Source organism: Lupinus angustifolius, chromosome LG16, assembly GCF_001865875.1.
Source record: "Lupinus angustifolius cultivar Tanjil chromosome LG16, LupAngTanjil_v1.0, whole genome shotgun sequence".
NCBI classification, from domain to species: domain Eukaryota; kingdom Viridiplantae; phylum Streptophyta; class Magnoliopsida; order Fabales; family Fabaceae; genus Lupinus; species Lupinus angustifolius.
Window position 1 is genome coordinate 4,578,688 of NC_032024.1, and position 16,476 is coordinate 4,595,163.

At 34.3% G+C, this 16,476-nt stretch overlaps 2 protein-coding genes across 4 annotated transcripts; one reads left to right on the plus strand and one right to left on the minus strand.

Moving 5' to 3' along the window:
- LOC109329580 (ethylene-responsive transcription factor ERF086-like) lies at positions 4,842-5,868 on the plus strand. The gene has a single exon (XM_019563270.1). The coding sequence runs from the start codon at positions 4,842-4,844 to the stop codon at positions 5,769-5,771; it is 930 nt and encodes a 309-aa protein (XP_019418815.1). The 3' UTR covers positions 5,772-5,868.
- LOC109330225 (zinc finger CCCH domain-containing protein 34-like) lies at positions 7,146-16,176 on the minus strand. Of its 3 annotated transcripts, XR_002105645.1 has the most exons (8): positions 15,894-16,176; positions 15,588-15,745; positions 15,282-15,341; positions 14,917-15,036; positions 14,482-14,799; positions 14,070-14,390; positions 8,798-8,883; positions 8,055-8,122 (listed from the first exon to the last, which is right to left on the minus strand). XR_002105645.1 is itself a non-coding variant. In XM_019564324.1 (7 exons), the coding sequence occupies exons 1-7, from the start codon at positions 15,979-15,981 to the stop codon at positions 7,721-7,723; spliced, it is 1,467 nt and encodes a 488-aa protein (XP_019419869.1). In that variant the 5' UTR covers positions 15,982-16,176; the 3' UTR covers positions 7,146-7,720. The 3 variants fall into 3 exon arrangements, 2 of the variants coding, with proteins under 2 accessions (XP_019419869.1, XP_019419870.1); XM_019564324.1 differs by lacking the exon at positions 8,798-8,883 and having other exon boundaries at positions 7,146-8,122; XM_019564325.1 differs by lacking the exons at positions 8,055-8,122; positions 8,798-8,883 and adding an exon at positions 10,583-13,587 and having other exon boundaries at positions 15,894-16,175.

Below are 16,476 nucleotides of genomic sequence, written 5' to 3' on the forward strand. Positions count from 1 at the left end.
TTTCTCTAATGTCTCTCATACCTCTGTTGGTGACATCAGATCCATAACATGATACATCATCTCATCTGATAGACAAAGCCTTATGGTTTCCGCAGGCTTCTCCTTCAACTCTTCCCAATCCAGTTGATCCATACCCTCTGGTTTATTCTCATGCAGCGCCTTTGATAGACCTTGTTGAGCCAACACATCCTTAACCCTCCTTTGCCACAATCCGAAATTACCAGTTCCATCGAACTTCCCCACCTCGAATTTGGCACCTGGGTTAAGAGCCATCTGATACCAATTGTTGGGAACAAGCGAACAATCAAATAGTAAAGAGTATAGAGACAAGAGAATAACACAAGAGATTTGGTAACGAGGTTCGGCCAATTGTGCCTACGTCCCCGGGAGCGTTGAGCGGCTACCACTATATATTATTAGAGAATAAGGATTAGTGTTTTACTATTCTTCTCATTGTTATAATAGGTTTACATAACATCAATATATATAGCCCTCTACCCCAACCCATTTACATCAGCCCAAGCCCATAACTTGTATTGCTGTTATCTAGAGATATGAGTCATTGCACAACATGAATAAATCTAAACCATTAGATATCCCTAGAATTAATAGTTAGGACGAGGAGTAAGTATAAAAAAACTTCCTTTTGGAGTAAGTAGATCTCACTCTATAAATAATACTCTTTCTTTCATATATTTTGAATTTTTAATTCATTCATTTTTTTTTCAAAATAATTTGATTTTTAGAAGTTTAGAACATATTTATACTTCATTTTCCAACCATACCCTTATCTATTATTTCCTTTTCTCACCCCTTATTTCTAAATTTGTCTTCAATGTAGTTTCTAATGTGGGTTTAAATAAGATTATTATAGTGAAATTATATCAAATATATCCATCATTTCTTAACATCAAAAGAAATGTAATAAAAGTAGTAGTAAAGAAAGGGGAGAGCCTTGTGCCTTGACTAATCTTTATTCTTTCTGAGTGGTAGGTCATAAACTCAGAAACAACACACTTTTAGGAACATTAACCAAATAAAGAGAATGAAAAAGGGAAGAAGACCAGCTTGTACAGTGCACTTTGGTTGCAAAGTAGGAGGACACAAGTGTGCATTTGAACAGATACAAGGTGAAGCACCAAAAGTTGCTTACTAAAACATTTGTCACTTAAACAGTTGAATTTCATTAATCTATTTTCCGTCAAAGTCCAAGTATGCATAGTTATATACTTTTTCCCTGAATCCTGGACGACCCTTTATCACTAATAAGCTAATAAACAAAAAGGTTCAGCCAGTTTTGGAGAATGTGCAAAAATCTTTTTTGACCATAAAGTTCGTCACTAAGAGCCTATACAATGGTAATTTATTACACTTACATATATTTTTTTATAGTTTATTATAATTCTCATGCAAACAACATTTTTATTTGGGTCTCATTACTTTTATTTTCTCCTACAATATTCCCTCTCTCCTCACTTTTCATTGGCTAAGAACAATCAATAATATTTCTTATATAAGAACAAAAATAAAAAATAAGAGCGACACAATGGACAAAGTAAGAATGTTCTTATTCCATTAAGAACAACATTATGATTGCTCTAAACATAGACCCCAAAATAAAATAAAATATCAGTATTGAGAAAACATCTAAAGGATGGTCGCTTATGAAATATTAGAATGGCTTGAAGAAGATTCCATGTTCATTATCTTTAATATTTTAGTATATGTATTTTTCATAATTGTTTAGTCATGGAAAGACAATCATGTCTGAGCAATATAAGATCACTTTAACGACAACACAATCCATAATCAATATCATTGTAATTTATATCAAGTAACATATTATCATAGACTCGAACTCAACACCTCTGGTTAAGTTAGAAAATTTTCTTATTGACTGATCTACACACATGATGATTATTTATTTATTTCTATATCAAGAGAGTGTATGAAAGAATTTATTTGAACTTATAAAATTAGTCTATAGCATTTTTAAAATATATTAAATAAGTATTTAATTAAGCCTTATATCCTAATGTTACCTTTTCACATGGGGTCCAAATGGAGCTAACATATATTTCTATCTTTCGGCTGTTTGAAATCTTAAGTGGAAGAGTCAATGGTCCTATAATCAATTAATACCCAATCTATTCTTATAAAATACAAATCATTAACTATTTATAAAGGGAAACTTTATTTGTACCAGGAAATATGCTACAACCAACAAACTAAACTGCTTGACCCATTTGATATGATTTGTGACATGTTATTTCCAATGCTACATAGTACAATGTCATTGCAGGCTAATTAAAGATAGCAAAATTATATTGTAAGAAGCTGTGAAATAATGAAAGGGTGACCCACTATATATAGCTTTTTATTTTGTGGGGTGGTTTAGTGCACCTCAATTTCTTTTTGATTGATTACACTTCTTTTATCTTCGGTCTGAAAAATGTTTGCAATGTTATCTCAATTTCCATATACCACGTACCATGTTTGGCATAAACAAGTTTAATAGTAATAACATAAAAAAGTGACAAATCATACCATAACTGGTGCAATGTAACTAATTAACTATGCTCTAGATACTATGTTGAATTATACAATGAGGGAAAATTACTGTGAAACGAACCATGCAGCTAACCACAAGTTGATCCACTTATATCTTTGTTGCTTTGCTCATTTCTTCTAGACGTGGAAATCCTTTTATTTTCCAACAATATTAAGCTATGACACAGTTACTATAAACTGAATACTATAAGTTTCCATTTCCAACAGCAAGGTCCAAAACAAAAATGTTATAGTTTTAAATTAAATTGAACTCTGCTGGAAATCATACATCATGAGTGAGATAGTTAATGGAAAATCTAATCTTACACGTTCAGAACGAAAAATAACCTGAAGTTTTAGATTGAGTTGTTGTTGGACACTATTAATTTCATTATTGAACAGGGCATTTGAATTATTATATGTTGGGTAATGGTAAGGTTGTTGCTTAGTCGCCATGATATCACATATTCAAATCCTCGAAACAAACTCTTCACTTGCAGGATAAGGTTGTATTTATCTGCCCTTCTCAGACTCCACTAAGTAGGAGCTTCGTGCACTAGGCCGCCCACTAATGAGACTTTCAAAAGATAACCTGCTTTTTTTTTCTCTTTCTAGTGTAGGGCTGTTTCCAATTTCTATTTGACACATGACAAAGATTCATACAATTTCTTATTCTTGGGATAATTTTGTATGAAGTCAGAGATAATTTTAACTGCTCCCTTTGAAAATCATGAAGCAAACAAGAGCTTATGATATAGTTGGTTGATTATTTTGTATAAGAGGATTCACATGTGCATATTATATGTAACTGGTGAATGGCATGCTAAGATAAGTGAACCTCCAAATTCAAAGGTTTGAGACTCTCTAGGAGTATGCAGACAAAACAATGCACTTGTTTTTTCCTTTTATGGTCTTCCCTTGCATTGATTCCAGCATAATAATATTAATTTCATTTATACTATCAATCACATGTCCCAAAAATATATATTTTTATGTCCCTAATCAATCAAATTCCAAAAAATAATATAGAAATGTTAGTTATGCTTTTATAATTTTTCTTTTAATTAAGTGTCAATTTTTAATTGGATGAGATACAAATTAAATGAGACATGTGATCTACATTCCCATCCAGGGAAGGAACATGATCAGCTGTCTCCATTCATGTCACTATCCAATTAGAAAATGATATTTAAAAGTTATAAAAATAAAAAATATTATTTTATATTATTCACTAAATTTTTATTGGCTAGAGACAGGGAGACACCGTCATTTTGAGACAGGTGATCTTCATTCTCCACAAAAGTGAATAGGGATCATGTGTAGGAAAATGATTGTGTCCCACATGTCTCTTGCCAATCAATTTTCTTTATTAAATATAAAAATATTATTTTGTATATTTAGAATTTCTCTTTTTAATTTAATAATATTTTTTTATTGGACAGAGAGAATGAGGAAGTTCACAAAAATGGCACTAAGAGTATTTTCTCAAAACCCAAAGTTTTGAGGTCAATTTCTACTAGGCCTACCTGAAAAATCAAGGCATATTTCATTATGTATATAAGAAACAAAAACAATAATACTTTATGGGTTCATTTTTGTGTGTAGCACAACAAGTATGTGTGTGTTCACAAATTAGTTTAGAAGGTAGATTCCTAGTTGTTTTTTTACCACCTTGGCATTTACTAGTGAACTGATATGCATAATGATTCAATTTTTTCAAATCCTTATCAAATCCCAATACCTTTACATAAAGCTTGTGCAATAATTGACTCATTAAATTTTAGATTATTCACTGAGCTTCAAAACTAATGTAATTACCTTATTATATCTGTCAATTTTCTTATTACTAAGATACATAAGAAAAAAACATTTTAATGTCATTGGATAAGATTTTAAAACTAGGTAGAAATGTGAGAATAATATTCTAAGGAACAACTTTTCTTATTTGTACAACAATTTTATACATTAAAATTTGACAACTTCTTATTGAAAAAAGAAAGAAGACCCTACAATTTCCACCTATTGTTATTTATTTCTCAAAAAGAAAGTTGTCAAACTTTATATACAAAGTTGTCCTACAAATATCAAAGTTTGTCCAAAGAATAAATCTGCAAAATGTGCTTTTCTTTCTCACCATTATAAATTGAGATTCTTTAAAAGACTTCTCACAACTTCACAAGTCCATAACCTTCAAGCCCTTAACATTTCTAAACTCCCCGCACTTACCACTATCTATCTTTCTTACATTTTCTCACCTCTTCCAACACCAAATTTCTCACCATTTCTTATCTATGTCCACTTCTAGAACCTCAAATACTTCCCCCAAAGGATACACTAACCAAACCCAAATGAACTCATTTTTTCTTCAGCATAACACATCATCACCTTGTAGTGAAAGAAGAGGCAGAAGAAAACAACAAGAACCAGGTAGGTTTCTTGGTGTAAGGAAACGCCCTTGGGGTAGATATGCTGCTGAAATTAGAGACCCTACAACTAAAGAAAGACATTGGCTTGGAACATTTGATACTGCTGAAGAAGCTGCACTTGCTTATGATAGAGCTGCATTCTCCATCAAAGGTAGCCAAGCAAGAACAAATTTCATTTACTCTCACAATAATAGCACCAGTTTTCATAATCTCATTACTCCTATGCAAGTTCAATCTCTTTTACCAACTCCACAGTTTATAACAAACACTCAAAATACTTCCAACTTCAACAATAATGCTATGTGTAATGAAACTGAAACTGCATTTGCTTCAGCTAAGGATGATAACTTTTTCTTCTCCAATGATTCTAATAATAACTCTGGCTATTTGGAATGCATAGTTCCTGATAGTTGTTTAAGACCTGTTTCAAGTGACCAAAAGGGTAGCTATATTAACACAAAAACCATGCAGGGTCAGTCATATTTTGACAACAATGCATTTTCTCAAGAAGCCTTAAGCATGCAAACAACAATGCAAGTTTCTAACTTTGAAGGTTCTTCTTACCAAAATGAACCTAGTCAAGGATTATTGGATAATCAACAATCATGGGATTGTAATTCTAGTGAACTTTCATCTATATTTAATAAACCATTAAGGTTTGAAGATGAGTACTGCATGGGTGCATTGTGTCCTATCAGTGAAAGTCCAAGCTATGAGACTGTTTCTTCATGCTCTCCATCATTTCCTCCTCCCTTTGGGGATATTGACTTGGGATACTCACCATCACCTTTCTAAGGTACCTTTATTATTAAGGGTACCTTAGACTTGGCCATTGTGTACTTGCATTGCATGCACTTTTTCTTCTTTTTCTTGTGTGTTGATTGATTACTAAATTACACACATGATGTGAGTTCTTTTGGTTTCTAAGATATTGGAAAAAGGTCCACTACTTATCCCTTTTTTTATTCTTTTCAAGCTGTATTTTCACACTAATTTTTACACCTACTTAATAATAAAAAAGTTTATGATTAAAATTGTGTACAACAATGTCACTTGTACAATACAATTGAACAACTTAGTTTTATCATATTTGATAAATTGAACGTTAATTTCTAATATACCAATTGAATCATTTATTTATCATTTCATATATATGATTAATTATGAATTTATATATGGTTGACTAAATATAAAATCATTATGAAAAAAATGAAATCATAATTTTTGTTCTTTCCTTCAAAAAAAAAATTAGGAGTCCTGTAAGTGTGTTAAAAATTTGAGGAGCACATTTGTTGTCTCATACTTTGTGTCATGGGCTTTTGATTAGTCAGAAAAAATATATTTAAGTTAAAATTTAATTATTGAATATTTTTCTGACCGATCACAAGTCCATGGTACATGGAGTAACACTCATTGTGGGACAACAAATGTATACCAAAATATTTGGAGGTAAGAATGATATGGTTGATCCAGTGAAGTGAGTTAGTTAGTAGAATGACTCTGGTGGTTGATGACGCTCTTTTGTGTATGGATAAGTTGTGTAATCGAAAGAATCTTCAATGCTAGAGAACATTTAAAGTGTTTATATAGAAAGAGGATAAGTATAAATACCAACAATGAACAATACCCAATACTTCAAGGTCCTAAAGAACATGGAATCATTCTCAAGCTCTAGTTTGAATAGGCAAAAGGAGCATATGTTGCACTTGAATAATTAACTTTTCTTAAAAATATGTCTTGAAGACTTTCATGTTCATAAGGAGAGAAAAAACCAACTACAACAAAATACTATGAGGTCAAAAAATACATGTAAGATCCTTGAAAAGACAACGAGGGTACTCAAGAGGGTGTAAGCCAAACGCCTTCGAATGAGAGTAATCGGCGGACAAATTCATTGCTCAATTCCATTCTCAGAAGAATGTACTGAGTAATTGCAGTTTGAAACCGAATAATCCATTTATATCAGTGCAAAACCTCCCTGGTTGATTAAAGAATTGCCAGAACATAGTTGAAATAGTGAAACTACTATTTTAACTGCATTGAAACTTTAGGGAAGGGAAATTGGATTGTAAGTGAAGATAATCTTACACGCACTACCTGATCTTACATCAAAGCTTGATCAAATCTAATAAACAGGCATAGATGGAGAGGGAAAAAAGGTTATTACACATTCAAATGTATCATTCATATATGTGTATTCTGTAATAAATTTAAGTACCAAGTCAAGCTTTTCATTGTCACAACATCACTTTGTATCCAAAACCATATAAGATAGCAATGTGAACCCAAGATACAAACAGGTTGGGAAAATTACAGAACAGGAATTTCCAAGAAGAATTGGAAGACTGTACCCAAATTCGAAGAGGGTTCGGCTGAAGAGACAGAGAAATAAGGTCAATGAAAATATGGTCTGGATAAATAAAGAACAACAGACTCCAAAAAATGTAGATGTGGATGGACATGTGCATAATGGAGTTGCAGATTCCATTGGAGTTATTCAAAAGCAAGGTAGCTGTATGGGATGACTAAAATCCTGAAGGTTGGCCATGGTTTATTCAAGATCAAAGGGATGGCCAAGAAAAGATTCTATGAACATAAAGATAATTCGTGGGACGTGTGCTACACCTGAAAGTGGAACGCGGGTAATTGAAAAATAAAACCTATTTGCGGACCTCCTTGAATAATCATGTCCAGTGAAGAATTGAGATAAAAAGGAGCAATGATGAGGTTTGCATTCACATTGCTTAGCTTGAGGTGGGAGAGACATTGCCGCTTGTTGTGGTAGTTGTAGCAGCTATAGGATTGGAACTCTGAGAAGATGGTTGGGTGTTTGGTTGAGAAACAGGTTCACCGGTTGACAAAGTGAAGCCGACTGACCCGGTCAATGTGCTTATTGACGAAGACACTCTGACTGAATCAGCCTCATTGTTGGATCCTGGGGGAAGGTCAGGCCGCAACTCCAATGATGAAGATGACAGAGCAAGTGTACCAATTGATGAAGCCACAGGATAGAGTGCAACCGGCATGTCAGCCAGGGAAGAAGCAGATGGACTATAACTCAGTGATGCAATAGGATGATCAAATTTGCATGCAGGGCCAAACTTACAAACTCCACGTTGCGCATAATGAGTGCAAGGAGGTGCCCCCTGAATATCAAACACAAACATTAGATGCTTGACAATTAGGAAGGCCGTGGAACAAATAATTCTGAAAACATTTCAACTTAATAGACAAACCTACCAGTGTCAAATGCCAGTAATTAAAAAAATTAAGTGATAGAAATTTTTTAAATATATTAGGATAGTTTCCTTGAACCATAGTCCAAAAATAAATGTTATACCAGGAAGGACTAGTAAGTTTATAATGTTTGGAAATAGCCACATTCAATAAAATGAGGAAGCACTCTATAATAAGGAAAACTGGAAGCACTCCTAATCTAAAATCGGGAGCAAATCTGCTGTCCCACAGTTTGTGTCACTCCATGTGCCATGGGCTTGTGATTGGTCAGAAAAATATTTAATAATTAAATTTTAACTTAAATATATTTTTTCTGACCAATCACAAGCTCATGCCACATGGAGTGGCACAAACTATGGAACAATAGATGTGTACCCTCTAAAATCATGGTCAAGGATGTAACACTCCAATATCCATGATCCAAGCATATGAAAACACTTTTGCCCTTCAACACATTTGTCAAAAATGACCATCAAAATGATCTAACAACACATTTCCTAATGCCCAAACAAGATTATAGATCACTGTCAAGTAAAATTTTTGACAATAAACTAGACTGATCTACATAGAATATAATTCCTAACCAGATGTTGGCTACAAGGGAAAATGTAAGGAGGCCGTGGCTGAATTATCCCTAATTTGATTCGTTTAGAGACTTCAGTTTTAGTCCCTGCCATTCATCATAACCACTCTTAAGACTAAGTGCAATGATGTTTAAATGTGTGTATTTTAAGTACGAGATGTTCTGCCAATTTCAACAACATGGCCATTAATACATCATACCACTCTCCCTACTGCACCCCTCTGAATACCAACTCAAAGGGTACACCAAACAACCACTAAGTTGTATGCAGGAAAACTAAAAGAACTTACTAGGAGTAGGCCGTATTAACCTAGGATATATGATAGAAATAAGTTGAATCAAGTTCAAAGACCCAGTGTTCAGCTTACATATGAAGTATCCAATTCAAACTCAAACCAAGCTTTTCAAGCTTAGAATCTAGGCTAAGCTTGAGCTTTATAAGCTCGGCGGTTTTCTTCACTTCTTCAATAATCATATCAAATAAGGTATAAATAGGCAATTGAACACAAGCTCAATTTAAACATTAAATAAACATAGTCAAGCTTTGAACCAGTAACTTGAGCTATCAAATAGGTCAATTTGATTGCCAGCAGTAACTTCAAGGCATGTTCTCTATAATGGCCCAAATAGCAGTTTATGCAAGAATTATGTCGCCTTGGGTTTGGAATTTATACAAAAGAAATAAGAAAAAGTATGCTATGTGTAGCTCCTTTTAGTGGGAGGGAAGAGCTGAACAGGGGCAATCGGTTTTGCATTCTGTTAGAATTAGGCAAGGGATATACCTTGTCGCAAGCTCTGCCATGGGGAGTTACAGATGCTTTCTCTTCGGTAACACGCTATCTTCATAAATAATACACTATTCTATTTCCATTTTTCAGTTTGCCGATAACAAATTATAGCAGTACAACTACTATTACCTCAATTGCATACCAAGGGATTTTCTTATCAACCCAATCATCCCAAAATCATTTGAATTTCCTAAATGGCATGTCCAACCAATCTAATTGGCTAACTATAGGAAGCATAAGTGGCAACTTAAGTATTAAATCTACTCATCTCAAAGGATGCTCTTTAAGTATCAGCACTACAATACAAGAGTAAAATCAACTAAAATAAATGTATTTCAGTATGTAACAGACTGATAATTGTATTTAAGAAAAAACAAACATGAAATGTTACAAATCAGCCCTGCAACCATCTGTTTTCTCCTCGCGTCATTCACAACAATGTTATCTATAGTGTATAATATCTCTTAGGACATTTGGTTATGTAACTTAGCCTAATTTATTCATAGCTAAATATCCTTTACTTTTATATCCATTTTGAGGACAATCATGAGATAGCTCATACTAAAGTTAGCTACAGAAATGCCAACACTAGTGAAAGAAAAACAGATTACCTTAAGTCTAATAAAATGGATCTTTTGTAAGAGAGAGGAGAAAAATCTAATCATTGCAATTCCCTTAGTTAATTACTTATAGATAACCAAAGACACCACAGAACTTATTTTTCTCATGAGAAAATCCATTAAATAAGACCAGCGATAATATCTAGAAATGTTAAGGATAGGAATAAAAGAACCAGACGAACCAAGTCGATAATGCTGTATTTGTTTTAAAATCCAAATATGGTTACAGTTTACAAGTTAAGATATATTCTAAAACCATATATATTTTTAAATCTATGCATTACTGCAAAATAGAAGACAAAACTCCGACTCTGACATTCGGCATCTGCATATCAGTACAAACCAAATGCACAAACAAGAAAGTTTGAACCTTCTTTTTGAAAAATAAAGAAATTTCATTAGAAGAGAGTAGAATAGTACAAGGGGAGAGGATAAGAAATCCTGGCACAGAACAAAAAGAAAGGGGAACCACTATGCTAGGAGGTAGAGCGATGCATCAAAGCATGCCAATCCCTTTGTAAGGATAGAAAGCCCAGAAAAAATCCTATGGGCAGAGCATCACAGAGATGCCAAAAAAGTACCCTTCCCAAACAAGTCCTAAAGAGGAGAAAGAATCTCTAAACAATTATGTGCCTTTCTAGCCATATACACCAAATAAGAGCAAAAAATGCATACTGCCACAAAATATTACTGTCTTTAACCAAAACCTCTAAATATGGTAAGGAGAAAAGAGCACACCTTCATAGGCATAATGCAAGATTCATCAAAGAGAGTGAAATTTTTTTACCAAGCTCCAAACCAGCCACATATCTTGTTTGCAAAAATGATATTGGTAGGCCCATGCCAATTAAATACTCTCAAAGGCCCCATATTATGAATGTTGGGCACCCCACGCAGGTGGGGTGAATACGACAAAACTATGTATCAGGGTACAAAGATAGTACCAAGTACGGGCACATGATTCAACATGGGTATATATTGCTGGGGCCCATTGAATCCGAGAATAAGTTTAAAAGACTTGCTCCAAATCCTCACCATTCAATGTATTCTAATAGAAAGTTTAAGGATAAACTTCTTTAATGAAGAAATATAGCAAAGATACCAATGGAGGACGTAAGTGTCATGGGATGAGAGGTTGATGCCCAAAACCGGCTGTGAGATGTATGGATAAGAGATTAATTAAGTGCCGCATAGATTCAACATCATGGTGAGGCTGGGAACAAAAAAGGAAAAAACCCTACGTTCCTACCGCAAAACGACATAGTTTTGGAACTATCCGAACCTAGGTGTAACTAACCAGTATTAAATCTGCGTGCTTAATTAAAATAAGATAGTAAAAAATTGATACATGCCGTGTACCCATGAGTACCCAACAGCCCATGCATAATGATGCTCGGCAACCGATAGGTCACCATTTGAAGTACATATGCTTCAGAGCAATAAACCAAGTGCAACCAAATGATGAGTTAGTTATAAGAATGGACAACTGGTAGAATTTGAATAGTGGAGGCAATTCTGGAATATATTTGGAGGTCTTGGAGGCTACAAACTATCGAGAATTGGTTTAGGCTTAGGGTATTGAGTAGGGGTTCTGTTCTCTGCATAATCATTTTCTTGTTGGTTTTTTTCCCCTGTTTTCAAGTGTAATTGGGAGGAAGTCTGCATTGTCTGAGTATTTTCTATTAAAGGGTTCGGTCCCTAACAGATATATAAAGAATAAATTTAATTATGATCATTATGTTGATCATCCACTCAATTCCACACCAAATCATTTTTGGCTTAAATGCTCAAGGATTTGATATTTTTAGTTTGGGGTTCGCAAGTTATACTCTACTGTTTTTTTTTGCTACACAATAATACAACAACCTAATGCACCCATTTATACTGATAATTAGGTCAAGTACTAGAGTTTCTAGTGCAAGTCCAAGCTAACTGCTAGTAAGACTATTATTACCTTAACCTAATATCTTCTAACAAGGGTCCACATATTATTTCTGATCATCGACTTCATAAGTCGTCGAGCTATGTATGTCACATACAATCATTACTATGGTTTGGCATTTTGGAAAAATTAGTTAGTGAATGAGATATTCAGTATAGTTCTGATTTCAAGTAGCAACTTCTCAGTTTGCATATAAATAAGATACTCTATAAATTCAATAACATACAAACTACATCTTGAAATGCTATTGAAACAGGAAAAATATGCAACGTAAGATCATTTTCAGTAATCAATAGCATGTTAACGCACGAGGTCATAAATTTAAATCTACGGGCAAGCTACTAAAAGAGGAAATATATTTCATAATTCGTATGAAGGATAGACAAAGATCTTTCTTTTCATTTCCTTTTCTCTTTTATGGTGATTTAACTTATTTTACAAAAAGATTTCTCTAGGGCTATTAGATAAAACTTACATGTATGAAATAAAATTTAAAAAATTGCCTATGAAAAAACATATGAAATAAACTTCCATATATGTGGGAAAAGATTATGTGCAGTCCAAATAGGATTAACATGAAATACAAAAACTGACTATTCATGGCAAGTCCAACTATAATATGCAGGACTCATGAAATAACCTTAAGGTCTGTTCGGATAAGGTGTTTCACGAGGGTAACATAATTTGAGAGAACTTAAAATGGTATACATTGAAACGCTTTGTTTGGGTATCTCCGGGGAAAATAATAGGGAATTAGAAATAACAGATACAGAGGTGGAATTTTTTAAAAATTTAAACTTTTTTCTATCATGCACCTCCAGCTTTACTTCAGACAACATCTTCTTCTCCATAGTGAATCGTAAAAGAGTACAGAGAAATTCTCAAATTTTGAAAGATTGTTGAATTAAAAAATTCATGTTTATCATCACAATTTCTACTACTACTACTACTACTAATACTTCTATAAGGTTCAAAATAACAATAATAGAATCAGCGCCAATGTTATCATGCAACTTTGATCTCCATGATCCTTGATTGCATTAAATTAAAACATTCAATATCCATGGTGTAGTCCATGCTCCTTAATGCCAAATCACCGCTGGTGATGACACCCCAATGAATAATAGTTCGAATTCTCTGTATTTTAAATTCTCCAGATTTTTTAAATGCTTTTTATCCAAACACAGGTTTACGGAGCACATTGGAGGAAAATGCTCTTCATGTTCAATAAATTAATGTGAGAATTCCCTAGTAACTATGCATAAGAAACTAGTCATCATTCAAATACAGCATAAAATCATAACATCAATTACAAGTCTGTATTATGTTCCAGATCTAGTATTATTATCTTACAAACTTAAAAAGAGACATAACAAGTTTCAACTATTTATAGTAAACAATATTCCTTGCACTCCCTCCTCTGGCCGAGAACAAATCAACGCTGAAAGATTTTGAAGAGGAGCTTACTAACAGCACTTGGGTACAGTAAAAGTGATCAGAAGTAAATATTTAACACAACATACAGCTAAAAAAAGAACAGGATGGAAACTTAAAATGAATATGACTATCCGAATGGAGTGTTAGCTTAGAATAATAATCAAAGCACAATAACAGGAAGGATGGCTCCTACTCTTTTTGTTTCATTGATGAATTGAAAACTTATCCCGAGTTTCAGTAAAGCACATTTCAAATCCTACATAAAGCTATTGCAAATTAATGATAAGTTAACTTGGTTAAGCCTAAAAAATTAGCTATTTTAATCACTGGAAACTACTAAATTGTGTTGTTGGAGAGGGAGATGAATCAACAACAACAACAAAAACTTTTTTCTATTGGGTGGAAGAGGGGGTGGATCATAGATATATAATTCATAACCCAATATGAAGAGCAAACAGTTCAAAGAAGCTGAGAAGCAATCATTACCGGGCGCGAAGGAAGTCCCGCAGGACTGAGGGTCATGGTCGTTTTTGGTGCATTCATGTCTGGTGGATGGTGGTACCTACAAGATGAACCAAATTTGCACTCCCCTGTTCTCAAGTAATGCTGACATTCTGGTTGGTCGGGCCTTTCAGGAAGTGAGTGCTCCTTTTGACTATTGCTTGAAGGACCAATTTTGGAACCTGAAGGCTGATAAGGCCCAGGATAAGCACCTGCTGGTGAAGCTAGCTGGGTTATCCCATACAACTGTGCCGAACCAACATTAGATGGAGTACTTGAAGGAAGTACAGGGCTTGTCGCAGTAGCCTACACCAAGAGCTCAACTGTCAACAATTTCGATGAATGCACATATGTCATGTGACTTAACTAATCAGGCAAAGAGAAATGATTAACCTACCTGATACGGAGCCCAACCTGAATACGGGACCATGGCAGGGGACAGTACCATAGGGCCATAGGGGCTCTGGACATATGAGCCAGGAAGCAGAGGTGGCCTTGCAACCAGTACACTAAGTTGTTGTGATATATGATCAGATGGAGGCTGCACAGTTGGATATAATGGTGAAGGCACAGGCACAGATAAATGTGAAACTTGGGGAACTGGCAGTGGTGGTGGTGCAATGTGGACATCAGCAGGCTGTGGATGATGGAATTTGCAAGTTGAACCAAACTTGCATTGTCCCGTTTTCACATAGTAGGAGCACTCTTTCTCACCCTGTTATTGTTTATAAAAATTCAAATTTGGAGCAAAACTATTGCCATGATTAGAAAATTAGACCTAACATTCACAAAACATGCATAATTTCATGCAGTCATATAAAGCAATACAGACCGGTCGCAATGGATATCCATAATAATTTAGCGAGACAGGGTTAGCAGTGCCTCCTCCCTCCTTAGGATGGTGGTACTTGCAGGATGTACCAAATTTGCATGATCCTGTCCTCATATAATACTGCATTTGATTCAGTATAGGAAAATATAATCAATACAAAAGTAAAGTCACAGGCTTTGAAGACAATCCAAACAGAAAGATACGCTCACACAATCCTCGACATATATAGATGATCATTGAACACATTATTTTGATAGTGTGCAATCCCAAATAATTAAATTATTAAACTAATATTTGTCAAAGAAAGACTTTTGATATGTGTGCACATAGTATTAATTCAACACAAGCAGAACCATATAAAGCACCTGGCACACAGGCTGGCCTACTCGTTCCGGAAACTCCCCGGTCTTTGCAGCTCCAATAACCTATGCAGCATACATAGATATCTTCAAATTAAGAAACATTAAATGAGAGTGTCGAATGCAATCATAGTAATTTCAGTTAATTAAGTAAAGTTCAAATCAATCAATGACTTGAATCAATGCAACCCCAGTAATGAAAATCCTTCTGATTCATCAAGCTCAACACTGATTATCCACTCTATATAGGCAAGATCGAACCAAAATGATCACAAAACCTCTTCAATGGACAAAATCTAGACATGAATTTACCGCGCCGCGGTCAGAAGGATGGTTGAATCGACAATGTGAACCATAGCCACAGACGCCAGTCCTCAAATAGTACATACAATCAGCCTCACCGGGGCGTAGCGGATACGATTCCTCACGGCCGCCACCACCACCACCTAATCCCAATTGCCACATAGACCCTGCATTTTTTTAAAATCAAGATCAAACCCACTTCACAAAAAGCAACATTTAACAAAACCCACAAAATCAAAATCATAAAACCAAAGCCTTTGCCTATAAAAGTAACGATTTTTAGAAAAATGCAGAGTGCAGAAAAAGATAAATTACCTTCTAGACCGGTTTCACCACCGTGTCCGGTCCATTCCAGCGACGGATCAGAGCCAGAGCCTTCAGTGGACCTCGCAAAGCTCTCCATTGAACCGGTGGAACAATGAGATGGTTCGATCAAATGGAGATTTTAGAGAGAGAAAGTAGAGAGATAAAATGAGGCTTTTTTTTTCTCTTCTTCTTTTCTCACAGAAAACACAAAAACTGTTGCTACTAGTTTCTTTTCTTGTACTACTAAGCTTGGTGGGTCTTTTTGTTTCTCTCACTAGTTTCTCTTTCTAGTTTCATTGATTTTTTGTCTTTCATCTTTACTCTTCATAAAAGGTGTTTCTTTTATTGGTCTCTTTAGTTGCTTTTATTAACTTTTTTTTTAATTATACAATGTTTTGTTATATTATTTATTATTTATGTTTAATTGATATTGAATTTTTCAAACAAAAAAATATACCAATAAAGGAGTAAATGTGTATAAAATTTAACACTTAGAATGAATAAATATTTCACTCATATTTACATTTTTACCATAAATATATTATCTCCATTAATTGAGTATCTAAGTGAAGGAGGTGTTGGATTTTTGGAT